The sequence below is a fragment of the Ciona intestinalis genome, unplaced genomic scaffold (assembly GCF_000224145.3).
Source record: "Ciona intestinalis unplaced genomic scaffold, KH HT000034.2, whole genome shotgun sequence".
In the NCBI taxonomy this organism is placed as follows: Eukaryota; Metazoa; Chordata; class Ascidiacea; order Phlebobranchia; family Cionidae; genus Ciona; species Ciona intestinalis.
In genome coordinates this window covers 112,176-137,287 of record NW_004190356.2, presented here as the reverse complement: position 1 = coordinate 137,287, position 25,112 = coordinate 112,176, and the positions used below count along the sequence as shown (strand labels likewise).

The 25,112-nt window shown below is 34.4% G+C and overlaps 6 protein-coding genes across 9 annotated transcripts in view; 3 read left to right on the top strand and 3 right to left on the bottom strand.

Moving 5' to 3' along the window:
* Positions 1 to 1,854, bottom strand: part of LOC104266465 (monocarboxylate transporter 14-like) — a 14,825-nt gene extending 12,971 nt beyond the window's left edge. For 2 of the 4 annotated variants that reach the window (XM_026837921.1, XM_026837920.1), the window contains exons 1-3: positions 1,652 to 1,854; positions 659 to 802; positions 76 to 239 (exon numbers count right to left, since the gene is read on the bottom strand). In XM_026837921.1, the coding sequence (XP_026693722.1) occupies positions 76 to 239; positions 659 to 802; positions 1,652 to 1,850 (507 nt within the window). In that variant the 5' untranslated portion in view covers positions 1,851 to 1,854. The remainder of the gene's footprint in view (positions 1 to 75; positions 240 to 658; positions 803 to 1,651) is intronic. The other 2 variants (XM_026837919.1, XM_026837922.1) reach the window with 1 other exon arrangement.
* Positions 1,855 to 6,171: 4,317 nt separating this feature from the next.
* LOC113474914 lies at positions 6,172 to 7,607 on the top strand. The gene is made up of 2 exons (XM_026837902.1): positions 6,172 to 6,458; positions 7,177 to 7,607. The coding sequence occupies exons 1-2, from the start codon at positions 6,255 to 6,257 to the stop codon at positions 7,393 to 7,395; spliced, it is 423 nt and encodes a 140-aa protein (XP_026693703.1). The 5' UTR covers positions 6,172 to 6,254; the 3' UTR covers positions 7,396 to 7,607.
* Positions 7,608 to 8,215: 608 nt separating this feature from the next.
* Positions 8,216 to 10,118, top strand: LOC108950170. Its single transcript, XM_018815135.2, has 4 exons — positions 8,216 to 8,334; positions 8,394 to 8,675; positions 8,864 to 9,093; positions 9,757 to 10,118. The coding sequence occupies exons 1-4, from the start codon at positions 8,274 to 8,276 to the stop codon at positions 9,955 to 9,957; spliced, it is 774 nt and encodes a 257-aa protein (XP_018670680.1). The 5' UTR covers positions 8,216 to 8,273; the 3' UTR covers positions 9,958 to 10,118.
* Positions 10,119 to 11,780: 1,662 nt separating this feature from the next.
* On the bottom strand, positions 11,781 to 15,596 carry LOC100175085 (transmembrane protein 220). The gene is made up of 6 exons (XM_002120716.5): positions 15,456 to 15,596; positions 15,368 to 15,397; positions 14,928 to 14,988; positions 14,242 to 14,374; positions 13,760 to 13,819; positions 11,781 to 12,742 (listed from the first exon to the last, which is right to left on the bottom strand). The coding sequence occupies exons 1-6, from the start codon at positions 15,540 to 15,542 to the stop codon at positions 12,583 to 12,585; spliced, it is 531 nt and encodes a 176-aa protein (XP_002120752.1). The 5' UTR covers positions 15,543 to 15,596; the 3' UTR covers positions 11,781 to 12,582.
* Positions 15,597 to 16,941: 1,345 nt separating this feature from the next.
* LOC100178099 (solute carrier family 43 member 3-like) lies at positions 16,942 to 18,156 on the bottom strand. The gene has a single exon (XM_002119693.1). It carries the CDS (start codon positions 18,154 to 18,156, stop codon positions 16,942 to 16,944), a length of 1,215 nt encoding a protein of 404 aa, XP_002119729.1.
* A 3,229-nt stretch (positions 18,157 to 21,385) lies between these two features.
* LOC108950166 (protein disulfide-isomerase 2-like) overlaps positions 21,386 to 25,112 on the top strand; it is a 4,260-nt gene continuing 533 nt past the window's right edge. The window contains exons 1-6 of the mRNA XM_018815100.1: positions 21,386 to 21,554; positions 22,468 to 22,598; positions 23,125 to 23,280; positions 23,808 to 23,921; positions 24,187 to 24,312; positions 24,893 to 25,099. Of these exons, the coding sequence (XP_018670645.1) occupies positions 21,386 to 21,554; positions 22,468 to 22,598; positions 23,125 to 23,280; positions 23,808 to 23,921; positions 24,187 to 24,312; positions 24,893 to 25,099 (903 nt within the window). The remainder of the gene's footprint in view (positions 21,555 to 22,467; positions 22,599 to 23,124; positions 23,281 to 23,807; positions 23,922 to 24,186; positions 24,313 to 24,892; positions 25,100 to 25,112) is intronic.

Genomic DNA, 25,112 nt, shown 5'->3' with positions numbered 1-25,112 from the left:
TTCTTTTTAAAACCCTCATAAAAATGGCTCATGTCATTCGAGGCTTGTGTATACTTCGATCTTTTAACCACTCACTTGCCAAGTATATTCCCAAATGAAGAACCGCTGTACCGCAGACATTGCAAAGACACCAGCTGAACAGCCCGACCCATAGACGCTCTCTGCTAGCGTTCGTTCTCGCAGGAAATATTTATTTATGATACTGCACGAAGCTAACGATGTTAGACCACAACCAAAACCTGGAAAAAGCTTGCTTTCATAAAATTTAAAACGCCACACGTAAAAAAAGCACTTGTTTATAACGATAGTCTTTACCACTATAGCCCTTCACGGAGTGTCATTTAGTCATTCGTACGAAACATGAGAAATGCTGATTTACTGTATGAATTATACTTACAATAGTGTTGTACTATCAAGGCTGTTGCAGAAGTCAAGTAGGATAGGCGTGTTTTGCCACTGTTACACTTACTATATTATTTGCTTTTGGCCAACCTTTACATTTGAGCAAAAAGTAAGTAGTCTTATACACTCAACATATAGTAGGGTGGGGAAGACGGGTCACTCTTTGCACACGATATCCAAATACCCTGATCGTATTTTAAACAATTACCAACGATGTATGCCAAAAAATGCATCGTCAAAAACAAATTAATTTTACCTGCGATAAGTCCAAACGTGACGCACAGTGTAATAACGTTGCGTGCAAAATAACTCATAGATAAGCCAAGAGACATTGTAAGTCCTCCTATTATTCCACAAGTCCTTATTTGTAGCTTGTTGATCATTATGCCGTATAAAGGGCCTGAAACAGAAATATGTATTTTTGTATTTATTTGCTATTGTAATCTAATCCACTTATTTTGATTGTGTTTAATCCACTTATTTTGATTGTGTTTTAAACAAATAACAACGGCCCATGCTGGAAGTTGTGAGGATACGATTTTATAATTTTTTGAGCGTTCTTTGTTTGCTACCAAATAGGACGAGAAAATAGAAAAAAAATGTGTCTCCCCCACTCTGTGATACTGTTTTCGTCTTTTGTTTATTCGAAAGAATGTAAAATATTTTTATACTTGGCGTTGGTCAAAGTTCAACATTCTTTTAGTTAGGTGACTATATAGTTTAACACATATAGTAGGGTGGGGGAAGGTGGGACACCTTGAGCACAAAATATTTTAGGATACAGTTTTATAATTCCTTGAATTTTCTTAATTTACCACCAAAGGGGGCGAGAAAATAGAATGAAAAGATGTCCCATCTCCCCCCAACCCACTATATATCAGTCTTATAAACAGGTACAGCAACAACAGCATTATACATTTAGACACGAACATTGGTTTAAAATGTAGTAATTCAAATTCGTCCAAGATTCGTCATCGGGCAGCTCTTTACTAAGCCCTTGCAGCCGAAGGACATATAGTAGGATGGGGGAAGATGGGACACCTTTAGGACTTATTATTTAAATATCTTGATCGTTTTTAAACAATGAACAACGGTAAATAAGAGTCGTGCGATACAGTTGTATAACTCTATGAATGTTCTTTGTTTACTACCAAATGCGACCAGAAAATATGAGAAGGTGTCCCATATTCCCCCATCCTACTATAAATCACAGTAGTGGTCATGCATTAAATGTAACTTCTTTACCAACCTAGACCACAACCAACAGCAACTGGTATTCCTCCTGCAAATGCCACTTCCCCCATTGGTGCTTCAAAATAACGAACCCATTCGGCGTACAATACACCGACAGAGTACGTAACTCCCCATGTGAGAAAATTACTAAGAAATACCATACACAACACCACCCATCTGTAATTTAACTTCTCGGCCTCTAAATGTGAACTCATCCTAAAATTGTAGTGTTTATTGTTTAAAATAGTTTTACTTTTTTTATAAACGTATTTCTAATGCCGTTTTGGCATATATTCATTTTAAAAGAAAACTTATTTAGTAGTTCAAAATAAGTGGTTGGTCATATTTTGCAGAATTTTTTTTTTTGTAAATTCGTTACCACTTTAGTGTATTCGTCATGCTTGAGCAACATTGAAAAATATCTCAGTGATCCTAGCGTATATTGCGTACAATGTGTCAATTTTAGCGATAATTTTTAAAACGATTAACACCTAATTAAAAGCTTATTGGTCAAACTAGGTCTATACATAAAATAAAACTTTTTCATTTCTAAAACATATTAATTATAATTTTAATACTCGCCATAAAAAATATATATATAGAGAGAGAAAATTTCGTAACACACCATCTTTAGTTAAGTAGTTGTGCTAATATCATTACACGTATAGGATTACTACAAGACAAATACTAGCGTTTTATATTCTATATCGCCTAACGGTATTTTACATCTGTTTTCACTGCAAATTGATTTTTCTACTTCACTGCGTCTGTTTTACATGGACAACTCTACAATCGCTTTTTTAAACTAATTGGTATTGTTCTTAATGGTTTTGTTGCGTATAACCCGAGCTAAAACATAAATTGTACAATTACCAGCAATACGCCATATAGAAACCTAGACAAAGTTTGCTTAATAAAAAACAACTGTTGGAACGTTTTGGTAATGCCATGTACGTCGCTATTAATAGACTGCTGTCAACAGCAGACTGCGCATTGAGCTTTCATTAGGTTAATGCGCCTAGAAGCACTCAAGCATAAAGTAATTCAATGTCATAAAAGAATGCATCAATTGACACATACAATATGAAAACGCCGCATTGCTGTCATAATACTAGTTTGCAAACTAAATATTTGTAAGCAAATAATGCTGTGGTAAACACTTTTCTAATAAAATGTATAATAGCTTGGTAAACTCGACCATAAAAGTTATTAAACCTTAAAAACCTACATTGCTAAAAGAAGGTTTTACAAATTATCAAATTTTAACGTTTTTCCTAATAGAACTTAAAACATTGTAAAACGGAGATTCTCTTAAAATAGGTAAAATTGTTATATTCACAAACCTTTTATCAAAAACAGAAAAAATGGCCCTTTACGCTATTTTCTGTGAGCTTTCACTAAAATTCTATAAAATAATTAGTAATTCTATACTATAGTTTAGCAGACTTATATAACTAAGCAAACACCGAAAAATTATAAGTTAACCTTTGATACCATATACTAAATCTTGGTACAAACTTTATTTGAATGACATTGCTGGGGTTTATTGCTATACCGAAAACCTGTTTTAAATACAATGTTGCACATAGGAAATTATGGAATAACCGCTGTACATTTAACTTAAGGTTTTACTTGATCAATACTGTTGGAGACATTTCTTGTCTTATATTTCCAAATACCGATCAGAATTAATATGATAGGATGCGATACTATCTACACTTGTTCGCTTTGCTGACTCATTTGAAGCAGCACATGTTAATATACACTGTATATATAAACCGGAATCATAATCACTATCACAGGCTATGTATATACACTGTACCTATATATAAACCGGAAGCAAAAATCGCGACTGTATCGTATATCATGTATATAGTAGGGTGGGGGAATATGGGACACCTTTAGCACATAATATCAGGCTATTTGGATATTATGTGTTAAAGGTGTCCCATCTTCCCACACTCTACTATCTTATGCTAATTAGTTTAAAACGTGCTCATTCATTAGATCTGTGATCTGTTGTTTTTACTTTTTCTTTCTTTTCTTTATTTCAGCAAAAAAAACAGTTTTCGAATTTTCCGAAAGTACTCAAATTTACCAACCAATTATTCACCTACCTCAACCGCTCGGGGTAACATTCATCAACCAATTGCTTCACTATTAAATCAATATTTCGTGGCCGCAAGGCAATTACACCTAAATCTTCGAAAAAACAAGTTTTTTATTTTGGTGAATCAATTATTCTTGCTTTTATTAAACTGCTTCTGGCAACCGCTTTTTCGCAAATTTTAAAAGCTTGGTATTTAACCCGAACACCTGGCTTTTCCAAAAATTACATTTTAAAACTTAATTTTTAACCCGAACACTTGGCTTGTCTGAAGAAAATTGCTGCTTCACCGTAAGCAAAAAAGCGACTGAACGTTATATGTTCAATCTACATGTATTATATTTTTAGAAAGCAGAAGCTTTTTTAGACAAGAAAATAAAAATGGTCAAGGTTTCGGGACACTTTTTGGTATTAAAAAAATGCATTTTCTCATGACCGATTTTTATAACTCCATCAATTCGATTTTACGCAATTTTATTCTTTAATGGCGCCCTTTATCGGTAATCTATAGAATCTAATGATGTCATATAGTAGGGTGGGGGAAGATGGGACACCTTTACACATAATATCTAAATGTCCTAATCGTGTTTTAAACAATTAACAACGGTTTATGGGAGTCGTGAGGATATGGTTATATAATTCTTCAAGAGTTCTTTGTTTCCAACTAAATGAGCCGAGAAAATAGAGGTAAAAAGTGTCCCATCTTTCCCCACCCTACTATACGTATTGTCTAAAATGTAAACAATAAACATTAAAAATGAAACTTTTAATCAAAACAACCCTTTTATACTCACAATGCTATATTTGCGGTAACTCGAAAGCTATTTTACCAGTAATAAACAGAAAACCTGTGTTATACCGATTGTAGTTGCCCCGGCATGCGAGGATATGTAAATTAGATTTATTTAACAATAAATAATAATAATAGAAAATAGTGCATGACTTTTTCATAATGTTCGAGATTTTAACCAAACAAACTTAGTGTACAGATAACAACGAAATAAACTGTTGACATTCGGTATCAGTCTGTCAATTTCCTGAAAAATACTGGACATGTGCACCGTCATAAACGCAAGCTGAAATAAAGTTTAATATTTGGTTTATTACACGTCAACATACGTCAAGCTGTCGTCGCATTTCAAATGTTTTAAAAACTAAGATTCAATAAGAACGTTTTTACTTTCTATAGGTGCGAAGTATCAGTTAACAAAGATGCCAGTTGTAACCATCAATATATCATACTGAATTCAATATATAGGCTACGCTTTGAAAATATGAATAGTATCGTGTGTTTCTTACTTACATTTGCTTTAGTTTTGATCGTAACAGCACAGAGTAAGTTGTATATATATATATATGTGTGTGTGTGTATGTGCGTGTGTGTGATGTGTTTAGTAGAGCAGGGCCTACTGGATACAAACTGTACGAAATATTCCTTACTATTTTATAAAATACTATGCTGGATTAATATTTTGAACTCGCGAATTACGAAATTTCGGCAGTTTTAAAGTGATTCAGCGAGCATTCAAAATAAGAGTCTTTTTTATTATTTTTCTAATAAAATATTTTTATTTTAAAAATATGCCTTTTCCGCCATTAAAAATGTTGTATTTGTTCAACACCGTCTCGGTTTACCCCGAGTCCCATTTTACCCCACGGTATTTATATATATATGTGACTTTACACTTAATTACAGAATTCATTACAGATCAACTAAAGACAAGAAGAGGAAGTTTTGAACTATATTCGTATTCGCAAACATCGAAAACCAAAGCGCAGATAATCTACATGTTATGTTTGCCTGCAGTTCCTGATTTCGTATACGCTAGGGCAAGACCCAATAACCCAGCATTGCCGCACAAGTTCAACGTAACTGTGGTTGAAATTAAGTCAGTTAGTTTTACAATTGAATTGGAGCGAGTTGACGAAGCTTCAAGTTGGAATACGAAGATAACTGTGGATTGGTTCATGTACATTGGTAGGTCCGCTGTACCAAGGTGTCGCATGTTTTTTTAGACTGTTAATCTTGTATTAATTTTTGCTGACAATTGTTTGGTCTATATGCCTAATGTATACTAATCCAGCCTTTTAGTCACTATTGGGATAAAAAAGCAAAAAATTAAATGCTTGGTAATTCACAAGAGCTCGCTCGGTGTACATGATACCATCGCATACGGTGTGCAATGTGTAGAGTATAGGGTGGGGAAAGACGGAACACCTTTAGCAAATAATATCCAAATATCCTGATTGTTGTTTTTAAACGATTCACAACGGCCTATGGGAGTCGTGGGGATAAGGTTTTATAAATCTTTACATGTTATTTGTTTACAACCAAATAAGACGAAAAATAAAATGAAAAGATGTCCTATTTCCCCCCACCCTACTATAACAAAACGTGCGCTTTTATTAATTGAGATGCACTGGTGAAGAAACAAAAAGGATAAAGGTAACAGTTTCAGATAACTTTATTGAAACAGGCATAGCCTTGGTACAGAAAGAACAAATCTTCGGGATGCCACAACATGCTGGGATAAAGACATTGAACCGAGGGGAATCTGAAACATTCTGTAACAGCTTCGGTGGTAAACTAGCAGATATTTCAGACTTGAAGACGTACCACTTACTTTACAACTACGTTAGAAAAAAACACGCATTCCTTGAAGCTCCAACGCACTGGTACATACATGTCTGGCTGGCGTCGGATTACAATCCAGAGGTAAGTTAAATTATTGCTTCCCGCGTTTAACCAGGTATTTCCAATATATAGTAGGATGGAGAAGGATGAAAAAAAAAATCAAAACATCCTGATCGTGTTTTAAACTATTAACAACGGTCTACGCTCTATGGTATAGTTGCGAAGTTACAGTTTTATAATTATTTGAGTATGGTTCGTTTACTAACAAGTTATACAAGAAAATAGATTTTAAAGAAGTCCTACCTTCCCCCACCCTACTATATTAAAAAGCTCAATTTCAATGCCGGGGAATTACGGTGAGAAAATATAACTGGCTTGAAATTAAATTGTTTATACGGTAGGGTGGGGGAAGATGGGACACCTATTCACTCTATTTTCTCGTCCCATTTAGTGGTAAACAAAGAACATTCAACGAATTATTAAACCGTATCCTCACGACTCCCACAGACCGCTGTTAATTGTTTAAAAAAGGGTCAGGGCATTTGGTTATTACGTACTAAAGGTGTCCCATCTTCCCCCACCCTACTATATGTCTGCTATGTCCGCTATGTTCGCCATGTCCACTATGTAGTGAATATTGTGGATATTGCGGACATAGCAGACATAGTGGACATAGCGGACATGCACTAAAATAAATAAAGGGACCCGTATTGCACATATAAAACACCCGTGTTTAACTTATAACTACTTTGACCCGTCCATGTAAGGATATATATATAAGTGGCGTTTATACATGTAGACCGGCATAGTGACACAGAGCAACGGTGAACCAGGTTATAATGGAGAAGGAAATTGGCGGCAACCATACAATCCCAACCCTACCAACACTTACACTGAACTATTCTTGCGAGTTCGCTTTCACATCGCAAGTGACAGTGGATTACTCAATTACCCACCAACCCAAAGACTAGACATATGTACAGTGCTCTGTACCGTGCCATTTCTTTCTGATCAATAGGTTTTCAAGTTTATACGCAGTAGTGCTGGGTAAAACAATACCGTTAAAACCTAAACACCACATTTCTTAATTGTGTTTTGAACAATTAACAACGGTATTGTTTTCGATTTATAGTCCCTTATACAGTGTTTGCATCGGTGACGTCACTGGGAAATATGCTTTTTACTTGACATAACTACAAACATGAAAAAGTTAACTCAATTTGTAGTATATACCCGCCACCTATAGCAATAAATCATATATAGCAGGGTAGGAGAGGTTGGGACACTTATTCACTCTTTTTTTCATCACATTCAGTAGTAAACAAAACACATTCAAAGAAATATAAAACCGCATTCCCACGATTTCCATATAGACCGTTGTTAATTGTTTAAAACACGATCACGATATTTGGATATTAAGGCGAAAGGTGTCCCGTCTCCCCCACCTTACTATATACCTCTCTGTTTTAGTTATTTGTAAAAATAGATGGTACAGAGTGTGTTGTTACCTCAAACTTGCATAGCCCAACACAACGAATCATCGCACAAATGTTAATATTTAAAAAAACAGTTGGAATACAAATTTTACGAAACTTTACTCGTGTAATATAGTTAATGAATTAAATATGGCTATGCCACTTTCACGCCATTATATAGACTTCCAAAACATGTCTCAGGTCGAACGCGGTTGTTGCATGTTTGTCATTTTCTACAAATTAGGAAAGTGGAAGTATAGTATATCATGCTACTGCACTGGTAAAAGACAGACATTCGTCTCTTCTTCTGAGTCATGCACCGAAGAAATGAAATCGTATTCATTGGCTGGTGTGGAAGTATTAACTGGTTAGTCTGGAACTGTGCGGATACCTCTAGAATAAGTCGATTTATTAAGCTAAAATGAATTGCATTTGTTTGGTTATCCTTTTTGCACACGTTATGTGTGTTGCTGCTGCATCAAGTAAGTTTTTTTGTTTTAACTTTTGAATATTTTTAATGAACGAAGCTTTTTTGGTGCAGATCAGGTTATGGTCATGGGAAAGGGGAATTTTGAAGTGTATTCGTTTTCCTCAAAGACGAAAGGGGTGGCGGAAATACTTTACCAAATATGTTTAACTGCAACCCCTGCCAACGTCTATGCAACTGCAAAACCAAGCAACCCCTTCCTTCCCCACAAGTTTAGCGTAACTGTACTGGAAATAAAGAAAACCACCTTCATGATTGAATTGGAGCGAATTGATAAAGCTGCAGGCTGGGAAACAAGAATAACTGTGGATTGGTACTTGCTGCCAAAGAATACAGGTATGACACTTTATATTTTAAAACCAGCTTTGATTTTTTGAGGATTTTAGATTTTTAAGATTTTTATTTGTTAATATTGTTTTTAAATGCATTGTAGGGATGTGTAGTAGATCAAATTACTTCATATATTTACCCATTTCACTCGTGTGTACAGTCAGTATTATATATACAATGTTTCCTTCTAATAGATACCGCAATGGTTTACCGGAATTCCTTGTTATGGTTTCCTGCACCTTCCCAAGTACTGGCAATGGTTTACAAATCGGCATCAAAGTATTGTACGGACAGAGGCGGTCGGTTGGTGGATATTGTTGATAAAGCGATGTATGATGCTGTTTATAAATTCGCCCAACAAAACATCGTATTTGGATCTCGTCCCTTCGTCTACACTTGGCTGGGGTCAACTTACAATACTTCGGTAAGTTCTAACTTAAGGTTATTAGTACCGTGGAGTAGGGACACCACCGTTAGCACATCAAACTCATCCCGATCGTGTATTACACAAATAACAACGGTTTATGTTCACTGACAATTGGCACGAGAAATTTGAATGAAAAGCTGTCCCAGCTTCCCCCACCCTAGTATACGAAACTCATATAAACAGTTTACATCGCCAGAAACTCGTTAATTAAATAAACAAGCAAAACCCGTTAATTTTGTAAAGTGAACTATTCAAGCAAAATAATATTAATGTAATCTATTAATTCTGTGTCTCACTGTACCCCATTTGTATAGTTTTTTTAATATAATAGGATCAGGGTAGGGTGGGGAAGATGGAACAATTTTTCTTTCTATTTTCTCGTCCCATTTGGTAGTAAATAAAGATCATTTAAGGAGTTATAAAACCATATCCTCACGACTCCCGTTGTTAGTTGTTTAAAACACGATCAGGATATTTTAATATTAAGTGCTAAAGGTGTTCCAACTTACCCCACAGTCTGTATTTATCAACTGATGCTCGAACAATACAAATTCTGCATACAATAACAAACTAATAGTTACCATGTCAAAAACTATAGCATTGGGACAGGACAAAAAATATTTAAACCTAATTTTTTAATTACTTTTTTTTTAATTTAAGACAAATACTGTGACACGGAGCAACGGAAAACCTGGCTATAATGGAGGTTGGTGGCCTGAGGGATCTCCCACAAGCAGTGCAAGTCACACAGGGCTAGTCTTGTACATTGTCCCGCCTACCTCCAACTCAACCCACCATGGAATGCTAAACCATCACCCAAACGTGGGACATAATGTAGCTCAAATATGTGAAAGCTTGTAATTTTTGTATACAGTAAAACTTTAAGCATAGTTGACCGAATTGGATAGTTGTTATATATAGTAAGGTGGGGGAAGACGGGACACCTTTAGCACATAATTTCCAAATATCCTGGTCGTGTTTTAAACAATTAACGACGGTCTATTTGGAAGTAGTGAGGTTATGGTCTTATAGTAGGATGGGGGGAGAGACGGGACACCTTTAGCGCATAATATCCAAAAATCCTGAGCTCTTCATAAACAATTAACACGGTCTATGGGTGTCGTACGGATACGGTTTTATAATTCTTTGAATATTCTTTGCTTACTACCAAATGACACGAGAAAATAGAACGAAAAGATGTCCCATTTTTCTTCGACCTACTATATAACTTAAATGCAAGATAACATATTTTTGCACGATGATCATGCTTATCAAAATGTAAATAGAGCGGATTTTTATTGCAGCTGTATACCACAAAAGTTGTGTTGCATGTTCTTTTAAAAACTGTTGCTTGCTATTTTACATTTCTATTCGTCTGTTATTGCATGCTATGTTAGATTTTTTTCGTTACACACAGTTTAGGTCTGAAAGGCAAGCTTTAATATTAAAATTTAACTTATAAATCGTTGGGTTATATACAAATTACTGTAAATGTTTGTTTTTTTGCGTAGGATATCGCTTATATTTTGTATCATAATATTGTACCGTTCGATTTCAGCGGAAATATCAATTTTACCATTAATAAATGCATGATAATGAAGAACAGTTTCAGAAAAAATATGTTTAGGAAATTACCATTTTAGAGTGGCCACAGCTTGCAATGAACATCTTTAAGTTTAACATCGTTACGAAATTGCCTTGATAACAGTATTACATTTTGCATGAGGTTACCCTGGTTCGGTTCACCTCTGGTATAGGTCACAATAGGTTTACAACCCAAATACCAAAGTTTTCTTGGCTGCAGTTCCCAATAAACGACAGGTAGTTATTCATTCTATACAACGCACGCGTGTCCGTCACATAATTACACGGAAATCCACATTTAAATCTTACGCAACGCGTTGGTGACATAATTGTAGTTGTAATGTTGAGTAGTACAGTGAGGAAAGATAGGGCATCTTTTTATTGTAATGTCTCGTCCCATTTGGCGGTAAACAAAGAACATTCGAAAAATTATAAAACTTTATCCTCACAACACCGTCGTTATTAGTTGTTTAATACACGATAAGAATATTGGGATATTATGTGCTAAAGGTGAGCCATCTTCCCCCACTTTATTATATTTGTACCTTTCTGCAGGACATGTAGTAGGGTGGGGGAAGATGGGACACCTTTTCATTATATTTTCCCGTTCCATTTGGTAGTTAGCAAAGAACATTCTTGGAATTATAAAACCGTATCCTCACGACTTCAATAAACCGTTGTTTATTGTTTAAAACTTGATCAGGATATTTAAATATTAGGTGTAAAGGTTAACGACAATTGCTCCAACCCAGTGGTCACTAATGGGTTGTCCAAATTATCAGCCATACATAAAAAAATCCCAAAAAAATAATCACCCACAAAGTAACATACATGGTAACTCGTAAGCTGGCACGAGGTGTTGTGTGATAACGACTGTCGTTTTCCGGCCACGCGAGGATAAAGTAAGTTACATTCATTCATTCTCTGTGGGTCTTCACCAAAGGCTATTATGTCATTGCATTCCCGAAAATGTGCAACACATAACTATTTACCGACAATACATGGTGAAGTATATTCTTGTATAAAGAACAACGACAGTACTCTGTTTCCGTTATTAAATTCCAAATATTTCACCGAAGTAATTCGTACACCACAAAAAATTTTTTTTTTTTTTATGTATTGTGAACATCATTGAAGACTTTACAAAGTATAAAACAAGAAATTAAATACCGAGATTTTGGCAATATCTGCAACATACTGCAAAGTTTTTATATACAATTAAAACTCGTGTAAAATGTTCCACAGCTCTTTAAATTCAATGACATTTGATGCTAACTGTAACACAAGCTAAAATATCAAAAATCAACAATATGTGTACTTATGGAGTAATCGCATATATGTTTTGTGCTGAACCCCCAGTTCCATAGGTGCTACATAGCTGGACCCTACCCAAATGCATTTAGAATACACATACACAGTTTTTAATTGGTTAGGGCTATATATACAGGTGTTAGAGTCAAGATTTTGGGAATTGCATTAGTTTAGCCTGCTAAAGGTATTTAAATGACAGTATTGTTCATACCCTACAAATTCAAACGGAAAAAAATTACAAGATTTTCTGAAAAATTTCATTAACATTGCATTTTTAATGATCACAATTAGTAGACTTGAAGAAATTCGTAAAAAGTTTTCACTAGTTAATGAAAAAGGCACAGGTAATTGAAAAAAATTGGCAAGTGATTTTAAGAATTAAGACAAGTTCATATGAAAAGTAGATTTACCAATTTGTAAACTTTTTTGTGTTTTACAAATGAAAAATAATCTTTTTTAAACATAACCCTTTTATTTGCAATGCAAGAAAAAAGCTGTTATTTTATTATCTGTTTTAACAGAAACTTATTCAAAATAACTATTGCACAAATTATTTTATGGCATGATCACAAATTTTAAATGAATCCAAAACTAAAGCTCTGCTTTTGATACAAGGTCTGGATAGAGGGCAGTTTGACAATGCTTTGGCCACAAACTTCGGAAAGATTTATTCATGTAAATATACACCCATAAGAGGGCAGGAGAGAGAACAATAATACATAGAAATAACAAACTTCTTTTCGTTCGAGTTCTGTAATAATAATTTGGTAAAGTTTAGTTTAATCATTTGAAATTTCACGTATTATTTTTTTAATATCATTTATTACAAAATATAAAATAAATACCCAATAAGTTTAGTTTGAATGAATGAATGAATGAAATTTATTTCGTCTCTTCGGTCATGATAACGAAGAACAAGAGAGTTGACAAAAAGCGAAAAGACGGGTAGTGACGGTAAAACAACAGTTGTTAAAACAAGCTTGTTGATAAAAAAAGAAAGAAATAATGTTTTGGATAAAAGCCGTGACCGTTATACCCTATTTTAGTTTAGTTTAATCTTTTAAAATTTCATCTAGCATTTTTTATTATTATTCATTATAAAATACATACACCTGGTGATAATTTGTATGGTTGGGAAACAATATGAAGCTTTTTAACAAACAAAACTATTTAAACTGCTTATACCACCCAACAGTCAAAGCATGTTAATGCCTGAATAGCAATTTATCTTGTGGAGGGCAATAACTTCCTGGGTTATTATTTACGGTCTAAAAACTGTTAAGGTCCATGCGGTAGCACCCGGATGTTGGGGTAATGGGCCAATCTTGGGCTAACTCCTAGAACACATAACGCGCCGCCTGCCACGCTGCAAGGCCTCACCCATACAGATTAGAATATGATAAATATTCATTTTGGCTGATGGTCATAGCTATTTGCAAAGCAAGGGTTCTAGTGTGTAGGTTGAGGTAGGTTACCAAAATATGTTATCATTACTCCAAAAATGTAAAGCAGTTGTGTTATTTTTATTTATTACAAAGTTTGAATAAATAGTAGTGTGGGGGAAGATGGAACACCTTTAGCACATAATATCAAAATATCCTGATCGTGTTTGAAACAATTAACAATCATGGGAGTCGTGAGGATAAAGTTAAATAATTCTTTGAGTGTTCTTTGTTTACTACCAAATTAGACGAGAAAATAGAATGAAAAGGTGTCCCATCTTCCCCCCACCCTACTATATATTAACATCATACAAATAATTACTCACGTGGAGGAACCATGCATACAGATTGTCCACAAGCAAATAACAAGAAGTCCTCCAAATTCACTGTACCAGAGTTTTAAACAAATATATACACATTTGAAATAAACATATTACTTTTTTTGTTAAACAAAACAATTAAACAAATAACTTAAAATAAGGACTCTTTTTATAAGCCTTAATGAAATATTCTAGTTTAACCAAAAAATTAAACATATATTAATTATATTATACTGTCTATATGTATATGTCTTTTAAAAATTTTATCAACCAACACGCAAGGCTGTATAAACTTTACCTTTTTTGTACAACTTTGCAAAAACACTAAACAGTAATTTCTCCAAATGCACAATTGATTATATGATTTTCCAGCCATAGCAAAAAAAATGCCCAGAAAGGTATTTACAACTCGAAAGGTAAGACTGTATGAAATAGAATCCATTTTTCATATAAAAAAAATTAAACGGGCACGGGGTGAAACAACTTACCGTCCAGCTTCATCATGTACAACCCAGTGGAAAATATTTTCTTCAAATTTATATGACGAGTCCAAAATGAATCCTCCGTATATACAACAGCCCATCACGATTAAATCATTTAGTTTACTCACTACTGAAAACTCTGGAAATCAAACAATCAATTAGGGAGTCATTGACATATAGACAAAATGATTAGGCCTCTGACCTTGATAATGAAGATAAGGGGTTCAGGTACCTCTATGTAAAATATCATTGTGGGCGTATGTGTCCTTTTACAAGACACCTAACGACAATTGCTCCAACCCAGTGGTTACTAATAAGTTGTCTAAATTATCAACCATACAAAGAAAATGAAAAAAATCCCCTGAAAATAATCACCAACAAAGTAACATACATGGTAACTTGTAAGCTGACATGAGGTGTATGAAACAGAACACTGTGTTATAGCAACTGTCGTTTTCCCGCCACACGAGGATAAAGCAAGTTACATTGAAACAAAATAACTGTGTTAAATATTTCAATTTTTCAAATACTATTTTAATAAATCAACGATAATGTGACTTTATTACTACTGATAAACATTTACTAGAGAAGAGTTTTTTCCATTGCTATTACTAGGTCGCCACAATTAAAAAGTTATTCTTTTATATATATATATATATATATATATATTCATTATAACATAAGGTTATTACCTGTAAAGCTCGGTTTTGCTGCAGTACACAATGCAATTGTGGCTGGCAGAAGGTATATCGGCTATAGAAATATAGAATATTTAAATAAAGTCACACTGTTGTGGGAAAATATAGGTATTTAAATGTGGGTAAACCTTTAACACAAGAAATGTATAGCCTATGTAACATGAAAGTAAAAAGTTGTGAACCAAAACAACATTTTGAAAATAACCTTTTATGTAAAATAAAGAGATTTAGAGATATATACTTATTATTTTAGTTTTACAGAAGCTAGCATGCACAACACAAAATGTTTATTTTCTGATTTATCAAATAAACTTTAAAAATTTGTACAGTAAACTTTTACAAATCCGTAGAAAAATGTTTGAAAAAAATGCTCTAACGAATTTACTTTATAGTGTTTTTGCTTTCTGCTATAATAAATACAACAGTTTACTTACAATCCAAATTTCAGGGTCGGGGTCATTGGTCTGAAAATAGGAACAACAATTAACAAAAAAAAAATTAAAAGAACAAAAATTGATATACCTGCACATATGCTGATAACGCAAAATAAATTGCAGCAAGAAAATGAGATATTTGGAAAAACACTGACGTCGTTTCTTTCCCTTCCATTGTTAGAAAGTAGCAGAAATGACAGCGTTTAATTCTCTAAACCTTACAAACTAAAAGGAGGTTTGTAAAAATTTAACACATTTAATTTAAAGATCAGAAGTGAAAAATTACAATTTGACCTGGCACTTTAGCAAACGTAGTAAAATGACAAAACAAACTTGTCATAAACAATGTTAAGAACTTTAAAGAGTAGCTGGTTGTCTTTTTGGTTGTCTTTATACACTGAACTATGAAGTGGGTGATTGCCATTATGTTAGGTCTATGAGTTACGATTTTGTTTTCCTGGATTTCCAGGAAGAATTTCCCAATCAATCATACAAACCGGATACGAGGAGGGTCGGATTCTACAACAGTCGTAGAAACACATTAAGCTCAGTGGCGCGGTACTTCCAACTGTTATATATATACATCTATAAGCGTTGGTACTTCTATAGCTCTGCAACAGTGTTTATAACTTTAATAACTTACACTTTAAGGTACATATCAGTGTACTACTTTGGTTTGATTCTTAGCAAAGTTAACTGCTCCAAAAAGAGTCTAGATTAGAACGACAATACCATTTTGGGGGTTTAACCAACCACAAGCTACTATGCTGTGCAATGTTTGCATGGAAGTACTCAGTCTTTCCGGTCGACCAAATCTGTTTTGTTGTGCACGATTTTCCTTGTGGCATCATCAGTATGCGACGCATTTCTTCAATATTTGTTCCGCATGCGCAGTTCAACAGCCAGAACAAATTAACGTGAGCAGGGGAACCCATCACCTTTGCGGTTAAAAGCAGGCGCACTAACTACTTTGCCATGACACTGGAAAATGTATATTTAAGAAAAACATCTTACTCCTTCGCTCATTAGGGTTCACAAGGCTAATAGACATGAAAGGACTTTATTAGGAAAAACACAATCTAGTAAATAGGGGGTAAAGTGGTCCATCTATTTACTTTCTGTCCAATTTGGTAATGAACAGATAATATTTTTGGATATAAAACTGTACCCTCATGACTCTATAGAGCGTTAAATATTAAAAACACGATAAGGCATCAGTATAACACATTATGTGCTGATGGTATCCATCTACCCAACAGTATTCGAGTGGGGGAATGGGGACAATTTCAAAAAAATATATTAAAACAGATGAGGAATTACTTAGCGATTGCCACAGCAGGTAAAATTTTACAAATTTGATAAAACACGCAAGGTAAAAATGCACGTAAATAACACGAAATATTACTGTGCGGTTTAAAAATAAGGTTTAAACTAATTTTCCTTTCTCTGCTGCTATAGCTTTTAACATGTTTTATACATTAGATTATTCATTCTTCATTAAATGGTGGTCCGTAAAAAGAAATAAAAAAGTCTCGTCCTACAATGTGTCCCATTTTCCCCCACCCTACAATATGTTACTGTGAACGTGATTTTTGAAAAATCGCGAAAGAATGGACAAGCGTAATCACCGCAGCAGCTATCCAAGTGTAGTTTGTTACTCGAAAACCTGGATCAATATTCAAGCCAAAAGTGAATAACGCAAATTGTAATAGGCCGAACATACCAAAGGCAAAATTAATAATACCGAACAGCTTTCCAAAATGATACGCCGGAAACGCCAAAGAAATAAACGTTGCGTTAGATGCATACAAAAACGATCTTGTGATAAAGAAAAACACAAACGATGAATATGTGTTCCGTAGTGACACGGCAATCGAAAAACACACAGCAAATACACTTGTAGAAAACGTAGAAGTGAAAAGGCCTTTCCATTTACTCTGCGAGTCGTTATATCCGCATTTTTTGCAAAGTTTGATAGTTATGTCCGTCATTGCGCCGTTTATTGGCGCAACAACAATTCCTACTAAAGGTAAAGTGCCGAATATGTTCGTTAACGTATTAAGGCTGGAGTGATCTTCAAAACTAGCGATCCAGGATGAAAAACTACCCAAGAAAAAATTTATTCGCAGATTTATGAAGCATATGAATAACAACCCAGTCCAAAACAAAGGTGACTTGATACAGTTAAGTGTAGATATTTTTTGACTGTTTTCATCTACACCGGTGGTGTCTCTTACTCTTGTTTCATCTTCATCTTGGCTACTTTCGTTTATCACTACATTTTTTCGGCAAAACAGTTGTCTTACTTCGTATATTCCGTATCGTGGTACAGGTGATGATGAATTGACACTGGGAAACCACTTTCGAGGCATCAATGTAAAAGTGCTGATGCAGAGATACAAGCTGAACACGACGTAAGCAACGGTGATGGATTTAAAGTCGATCCCAGAGTCATAAGATAGCTTAAATAAGAAAAAAGCTAACATCCCTGAATCAAATGAACCATTCATCAATGTTATAACAGTTACACGGTAGGAGTTTGACAAATTTCCAGCCTGTATATTTGAGGATAAAAGATTCAAGCCACCAACCGCAATTAGAATCATGCTCGGGAACAGCATTATCGCGTATTCCGGAGAGGATAGGGCCAGCAAAAGTGCGCCAATTACAAAGGCTACTGACGTTATACCGCGGTGAACCCAGGTCCCGAACTTGTCCAGCAAATAACCTCCAAATACCAAACTTACTTGGCCGGTTGAGACGGAAACTGTGAAAACTAGATTAAACATTTCCTTACTTTTGCTGCATTCGTTGACTGTAGAGATTCTTGTACAATAATTCGCAAAATACTTTTCCTTTCTGAGTACATATTCCAAAGATGGCCAGCCAAAAATCACACCCCCAAATAAAAGACATTCAAAACAACAGCTTACTATCGTAGCAATATGATGAAACAACATATTTATCCTATTAAAATAGTTGTGCTGCAATAAACGACCATTATCATAAATTTAATATTATAAATTACCCTCCTCGAAAATGTCGTAATAACAAAAAATATGCTTGCTTTTAATCGTATGCTTTCCACATATCTGTTAACAATTTATATATAACGTTCGAATTGAGTCGCCTAGTTAAATAAAGCGCATACAACTTGCAATAAACGAGCTCAAATCTTTGTGGAGAAAATCAGTTCAAGGGTGTTTTGCATCGTGACTATACGTTACTCATGCAGTTTAAAGAATCCTCGATAATACATGAAAGGTTACTTATGCACCGCCGGAGGCCGGTTACCAACCGATATTTTGTTTACCGCGTCCATTTACAACTAAGGGGCATACCAACGAAATAAAAATTTGCATATGAATTGAGATGACTAAATGTGATTATCACCAAACTTTTTTTAAAAAGCGAAACAGCTTTTGACAAAACCGCCTTAAAAAAAATTGGCCGTACAATCAATGCTTGGGATCTCCCATTAGAACAACTGTCACTCAAATTTGACCGATTCTAGTTTCTAAATTATACCGAAAAAAAGTGTGAACATCATCTGTGGGGTAAGATGTGACACTTTTCGCACACAATATCTAAACATCCTGGTCGTGTTTAACAGTTAACAGCGGCAGTTAAGAGTCGTGAGGATACGGTTATATCGTTTTTTGATTGTTCTTTGTTTTGGCCAAGGAAAAAACAAATCATGTCCCATCTTACCCCAACCCACTATATATAAAAAAATATAAAATATAGTTCCTATTATGTTTTAATTTTTCGATTAAACCTATCTACAGACTAGAATGCTATGATATGCTTACTCGCACTTTTGAAACTCAATTTTTAATACGAAAAATCGACTTTTTGTAAAGAAAATTATACAGCAGGTATCAGTGAGAAATAATAAACATTTTAACAAAAAAAAAAGTTGAAATATTAACTATAAGTATCAAAACTGCTGAGTCGGCATTATATGTAGCTATATGTTCAGTTAAAATAATAAAACATAATAAGGTCTCTATATTATAGTTGTTGTTTTTATATACAGTAGGGTGGGGGAAGATGGGACACTTTTTAACTCTATTTTTTGTCCCATTTAGTAGTAAACAAAAACATTTAAAGGATTATAAAACTATATCCTTACAACTTTCATAGAATGTTGTTAATTGTTTAAAACACGGTCAGGAAATTTGGATATTCTGTGCTAAAGGTGTTCCGTCTTTCCCCACCCTACTATATAGTAGGGTGGAGAAAAACGGGACCCTTAATCACATATTGCCAACACTCCAAGGAAATGTATTATAAAACACGCGGATAAATGTTTATAAATTCGTACACCACGTGTAATTTTACCAATTCAAATGTTTAAATTTTTGTTAATTTTAATTAAAAAGTGATTTTATCGAACAAACGCAAATACCACGAAGTAATATTGTACGCATTAAAAATTAGGTTTAAAACATTTTTTGGCTTGTTTTACTGTGCTGAATTACGTGCTCAACAAGAACAATTGTTCGGCGAAGGTGGATCTATAAGATCACTGACGTGCTTAACAAAAAATGTTCGACGATAAAAGATGTAAACATGGCCAATTTGCCTAATAAATTATGTGCCCAACAAATTTTGTACTTTTGTTTTATCAATATACTTGACTGTCGTGTTGTCTTGACTTCTCCTCTTACCGCTTTTGTATAAATACGGTGGGGGGAGAGATGGGACACCTTTTTATTCTATTTTCTTGCTCCGGTAGTAAACAAAAAGATTCAAAGATTAATAAAACCGTATCCTAACGACTTCCATTAACTGTTTTTAACTGTTTAAAAATAATTTGGGACATTTGAGTATTTCTGTCTTTCCCCACCCTGCTATATTGTTTTGACGTTTGTGATTGGGTTAAAACTGCAAAATAAAGTCATTCCATCGGTTATTGAGTTGCATTCTGTTTAATGTAATGCCAATTTAAACCATATTGGTCTATTGCTTAAACATAAACATGACGTGGATTATCACATATGTCTTACCAATCAAACATCATCATGGCAATGTTATTTTAACAAAGCACTTATACCCAATGATTGTTGGTGCAGTCACACAGCCTATGAAGTCGCACCACGTCAGATCGACACGTGTGCTATACTAACTATACAAAGGTCTGTATCGAGTCAGTTAGATATAGAATATTGTAATGTATCGACACATTTTATCTGTTTTGTATCTGTGGGTTTTATTTTGTTGCGCATGCGCGCAAGATGAATCCGAACTTTATCCGAGAAAGTTGGGAATTATTCAACTGAACGAACACAATTTTTACGCCGCTTTATCGAAGTATAAGTTCGTGTTTGTATATTACTGTAAGTACATGTATATTTAATTGTTGGATTCAGATATTATATACATTTATACTATAGCGATATAATACGAGAAAAAAATATATTTTAAGCACCGATTGAAATATAGGCTATTGCTTGTATTTGTAACCGAAAAACTATGTCTCAAAATATTACTCTTTGTACATGCATATTTAACTGTTACGAGTTATATTTAAAGCACTGATTAAAATATTTTATTGTCTATATGTGTAGTTAACCATGTCTAAAAATAAACTATTTACCATTCAAGAGATAACGGTTGTCTTTTTGGGGCATTTTTAAATCCTCGTATATTTTAACCCTATATGGTATAATTTAGTAAATGCAATTGTGCTCAATACTTTTCTCTTCGCTTTATGCAAATTATAATCGCCAAAAGAAGTAAATTATTAATGGATATATAGTAGGGTGGGGGGATACGGGACACCTTTAGCACATAATATCCAAATATTCTAATCGTATTTTAAACAATCAACAACGGTTTATGGGAGTCTTGAGGATACGGTTTTATAAGCCTTTGAATGTTCTTTGTTTACTTCCAAATAAGACGGGAAAATTAAATAAAAAGATGTCCTATCTTACCCACCCTACTATTTACCTAAATAAGTCACAGAGTTTTTTAATTTCAGATGGAAATAACAAAGAGAGTAAAACGTTGATGGACGAAGTTGGAAAATTGGCAGAAAAGCTGAAATCATCAGAATCTCCAATACATGTTGCGGTTATTAATATTGAAAAGAATGAGGAAGCAAGAAAAAAATATCCTGTTCATGAAGTACCAAGTTTGAGAATGTTTAAAAATGGAAACATGATGGATTACACACAAGGTATATACTCATAAGATGTTAGATACGTAAATGCAGATTTTTGGGTGTTGGTTTAATATGGGGTAGAGCCATAGAAATACCGAGTAGTCCAACTCAAAGTTAGTACTGACCTGTCCAACCGATTGTAAGGTAAAAGGCAAATTGAACGCGAATTTGTTTCCAAAATAACAAAGTATAGAAAAATGTATGTTTTTGGGTAAATTACAGAAAAACTTGGACCTAAAACAAACTTAAAGGTTCGAAAGTGTAAAAAACATGTGTAACTTTTTTTATGTATCTAAAATTATACAAGCGGTTGGATTGTGGCAAATTTGTTTAACCCTATTGCAAAAGTGAGCACATTTGCTTGATTATGTACACACAAAGGCGGCAACTTGGACTACATGGTGTTTCTATAACTCTGTTATGGGGAACTTGTAAATAGCTGACATTCGAAGGCTATTATACGCCAATGGCACACCTGCATCGCAGCATGACAGAATTTAAAATTACTGATAAAGTCATTAAATAGAGAAATAAAAAATGGTACTGTAGGTATGCCGAATATAGTTATAGCGTTAGCACATAACATTTACACATCGTGTGTGTATACAACAATGCTCTTTTACAGTCGTGAGGATATGGTTATACGACTCTGGAAATATATAGTATGGTGGGGGAAGACGGGATATCTTTGGCACATAATATCAAAATTTCCTGATCGTGTTTTAGGTCGTGAGGATACCGTTTTATAATTCTTTAGATATTCTTTGTTTACTATCAAATGCGACGAGAAAATAAATGAAAATGTGTCCCACTTTCCCCCACCCTACTATATATTTGGTCAATCCCAAATGGGACGATCAATGAGAAAAAACATAACCCATCTGACCCCAAAATATTATGCATGAGGTAATATTTTCACAACATCTAGGTTACAATACTGCGGATGATTGGCTAGTATGGATACAGATCGTCATGAACACTCCAATCGTTGTGAATCTTGAAACAGAGTTTGACGAACTTATTCAATCCAAGACTGTTGTATTAGGGTGCTTCCCTGGGGTAAGAATATATAGCCCAAGTACTAAAATGGTTAAACCGGTATAAAAATGGTTAAGTTATACAACTGCGCACTAGAAATTGATATTGACGTGTTTTTTGGCCATTTTCGCGGGGACTTAAACAGTATGTATAAATTACCAGCCAGGTTTAGGCCAACTTCCAAACTTATTTTCAGAAATTTTTGTAAAACATATAGTAAAACTAGGTGAACTTATACAATTACAATAAAATTAAACTACTACGAGTAGGCGACTATTATACCATATCAAATGGCGACTCTTTTTTATGGTCGTAACCCAAATATTAAGTTGAGAAGCACTATATAAGGTGCAGCGACCACGCTTATTTTCTTCCAAATAAATGTAAATATTATGTTTTAACTGTAAGTGTGTTTTAACAACCGTTGTTTTTTAGTTATATCTCTTTTTCATGAAAAATAATTTTAAATCTTCGCTACCATAATCGAAGAGACAAATAAAGTTATTATTATGATATTGCAACTATTTAAGAAGTTGTTTCCAAACAGAATGCACCCGAAGCAGCGTACAAGAACTTTTACAGAGTGAGCCAACATTTCGTGTACGACCCACGATTACCACAGCCCAGATTCGCCATAATTACGTCAGCCAGTGTTGCGAGACGACTAGGGATAAACCATGGTTCGGTCACAGTTTACAAACAGGTTGGTCAACACTAAAAGTTATATAACGCTATGCTGGTGAGATATATAGTTTTGCGGGGTAAGATAGGACACCTTTAGTACGTAATATCAAAATAGCCTGATCATGTTTTAAATAATTAACAACGGTGTATGGAAGTCGTTAGGATACGGTTTTATATTTCGTTAAATGTTCTTTGTTTGCTACCAAATGAGACGAGAAAATAAAATGAAAAGGTGTCCCATCTCCCCCACCCTACTATACCATAACACGTTTTTGCTATTGAAAAAAACGTTTTTCTATATTTGGTCGTGCGTGTAGAAAGGAACCATGCATGATATGAAGGTTTACTGCAAAGTTTTGTGGACTTTTTCGGCCCACTTGGTATTAAAAAAGAATATTTACAGAATTGTAGAACGGTATTCCTGCGACTATAAAATGACGTTGAATTGTTCAAAACGCGATCAGGAAATATAGAGAATTATTTGCTAACAATATCCCATCTTATCTAGCGACATAGAAAATGATTAATTACAATTACTACTTTTAGTTTGAAGACGGAGACAAAGCAGTTTACCGAGGGGATGTGACGAACCTGGATGACTTGCTCAAGTTTGTGGATGAAGAAACAGCGCCTGTTGTTTACAAGCATTATGATGTGGCAGTAAGTAAATTGCTACGATATATCCGACCTCGTGGCAAAGTGGTTAGCGCGCCTGCCTCTTAAGAAGAGTTCAATAAAGGCTCGCTGCTGCTACCATTATGGGCGTGACATTTAACGGCAATTGGTCCGACCCAGTGGTCACTAATGAGTTGTCCAAATTATCAGCTACACACAGAAAAGAAAACACCCTAAGATAAGCTAACTCGATTTTCGTTTATTCAGTTATAGTTTTTGTTCTATAACGAAGCCATTCATGTTTCCTTAGTACAACCACAAGCTACACGGCTCTCACGTGGGGTATCACCATATCCTGTTCATGTCCAGTAAAGATAGAAACTACAAACAAACATTCAAAGCTTTTCGAGACGCAGCGAAACATTTCAAGGCCAAGGTAATGAATCCTACGTGTTGTTTTTTAGGAAATATATAATAGCTATGAATGAACTATACTTGAGATATTTGCTGCTATAATTGGTTGTATATTTTAAAAGATAATTGTAAGTTGGGGTATGATGGTTCATGTTTGCGTTATCTTTTATTGTTACAATATTTGGGAAACAAAAATATTTACAAAATATATAACCGAAATCTTACGACCCTAAAAGAGCATTTTTAATTGTTAATTCTTTAAATAAGATTAAGAACAATGGGAGATTATGTGATAAAGGTGTCCAGTCTTATTTCCCTACCCTACTGTATATAGTGAGGTGGGGTAAAATATATATAGTGAAGTGGTGTAAAATGGGACAACTTTATCACATAATATCCAAATATCCTGATCGTATTTTAAACAATTAACAACGGTTTATGGAAGTCGTGACGATACGGTTTTATATTTCTTGGAATATTCTTTGTTTACTACCAAATGGGACAAGAAAATACAATAAAAAGGTGTCCCCTATCCTTTCCCGACTCTACTACATATCTAAATAAATATAATTACATACTTAAATCATTTGTTCTTTGTGAAGTCATCATCACAGGAGAACGAAGTTGTATTCATCCACGTGGATACGTCACGTGATAATGTAAAGAGTGCGGTCAACTATTACCACGTGGATGAGAATAAGGACTTACCATGTAACAGGATGACAAAATTTGATAAATACCATTCACGGTTTCTTCCACCGAAAAATGCTTTGAGTTATGAAGCTTTCGTTGGGTTCACTCAAGATGTTGTAGACGGAAAAA

Coding starts and splice junctions, on each gene's coding strand:
- LOC113474914 (XM_026837902.1), top strand. CDS start 6,255: ATGCCACAACATGCTGGGATAAAGACATTGAACCGAGGGGAATCTGAA. Junction 6,459..7,176: donor CGTCGGATTACAATCCAGAG/GTAAGTTAAATT, acceptor TTATACATGTAG/ACCGGCATAGTGACACAGAG.
- LOC108950170 (XM_018815135.2), top strand. CDS start 8,274: ATGAATTGCATTTGTTTGGTTATCCTTTTTGCACACGTTATGTGTGTT. Junction 8,335..8,393: donor GTGTGTTGCTGCTGCATCAA/GTAAGTTTTTTT, acceptor TTTTTGGTGCAG/ATCAGGTTATGGTCATGGGA. Junction 8,676..8,863: donor CTTGCTGCCAAAGAATACAG/GTATGACACTTT, acceptor TCCTTCTAATAG/ATACCGCAATGGTTTACCGG.
- LOC100175085 (XM_002120716.5), bottom strand. CDS start 15,542: ATGGAAGGGAAAGAAACGACGTCAGTGTTTTTCCAAATATCTCATTTT. Junction 14,989..15,367: donor CCGACCCTGAAATTTGGATT/GTAAGTAAACTG, acceptor ATATTTCTATAG/CCGATATACCTTCTGCCAGC. Junction 14,375..14,927: donor AGCAAAACCGAGCTTTACAG/GTAATAACCTTA, acceptor TTTGATTTCCAG/AGTTTTCAGTAGTGAGTAAA.
- LOC100178099 (XM_002119693.1), bottom strand. CDS start 18,156: ATGTTTAATCTAGTTTTCACAGTTTCCGTCTCAACCGGCCAAGTAAGT.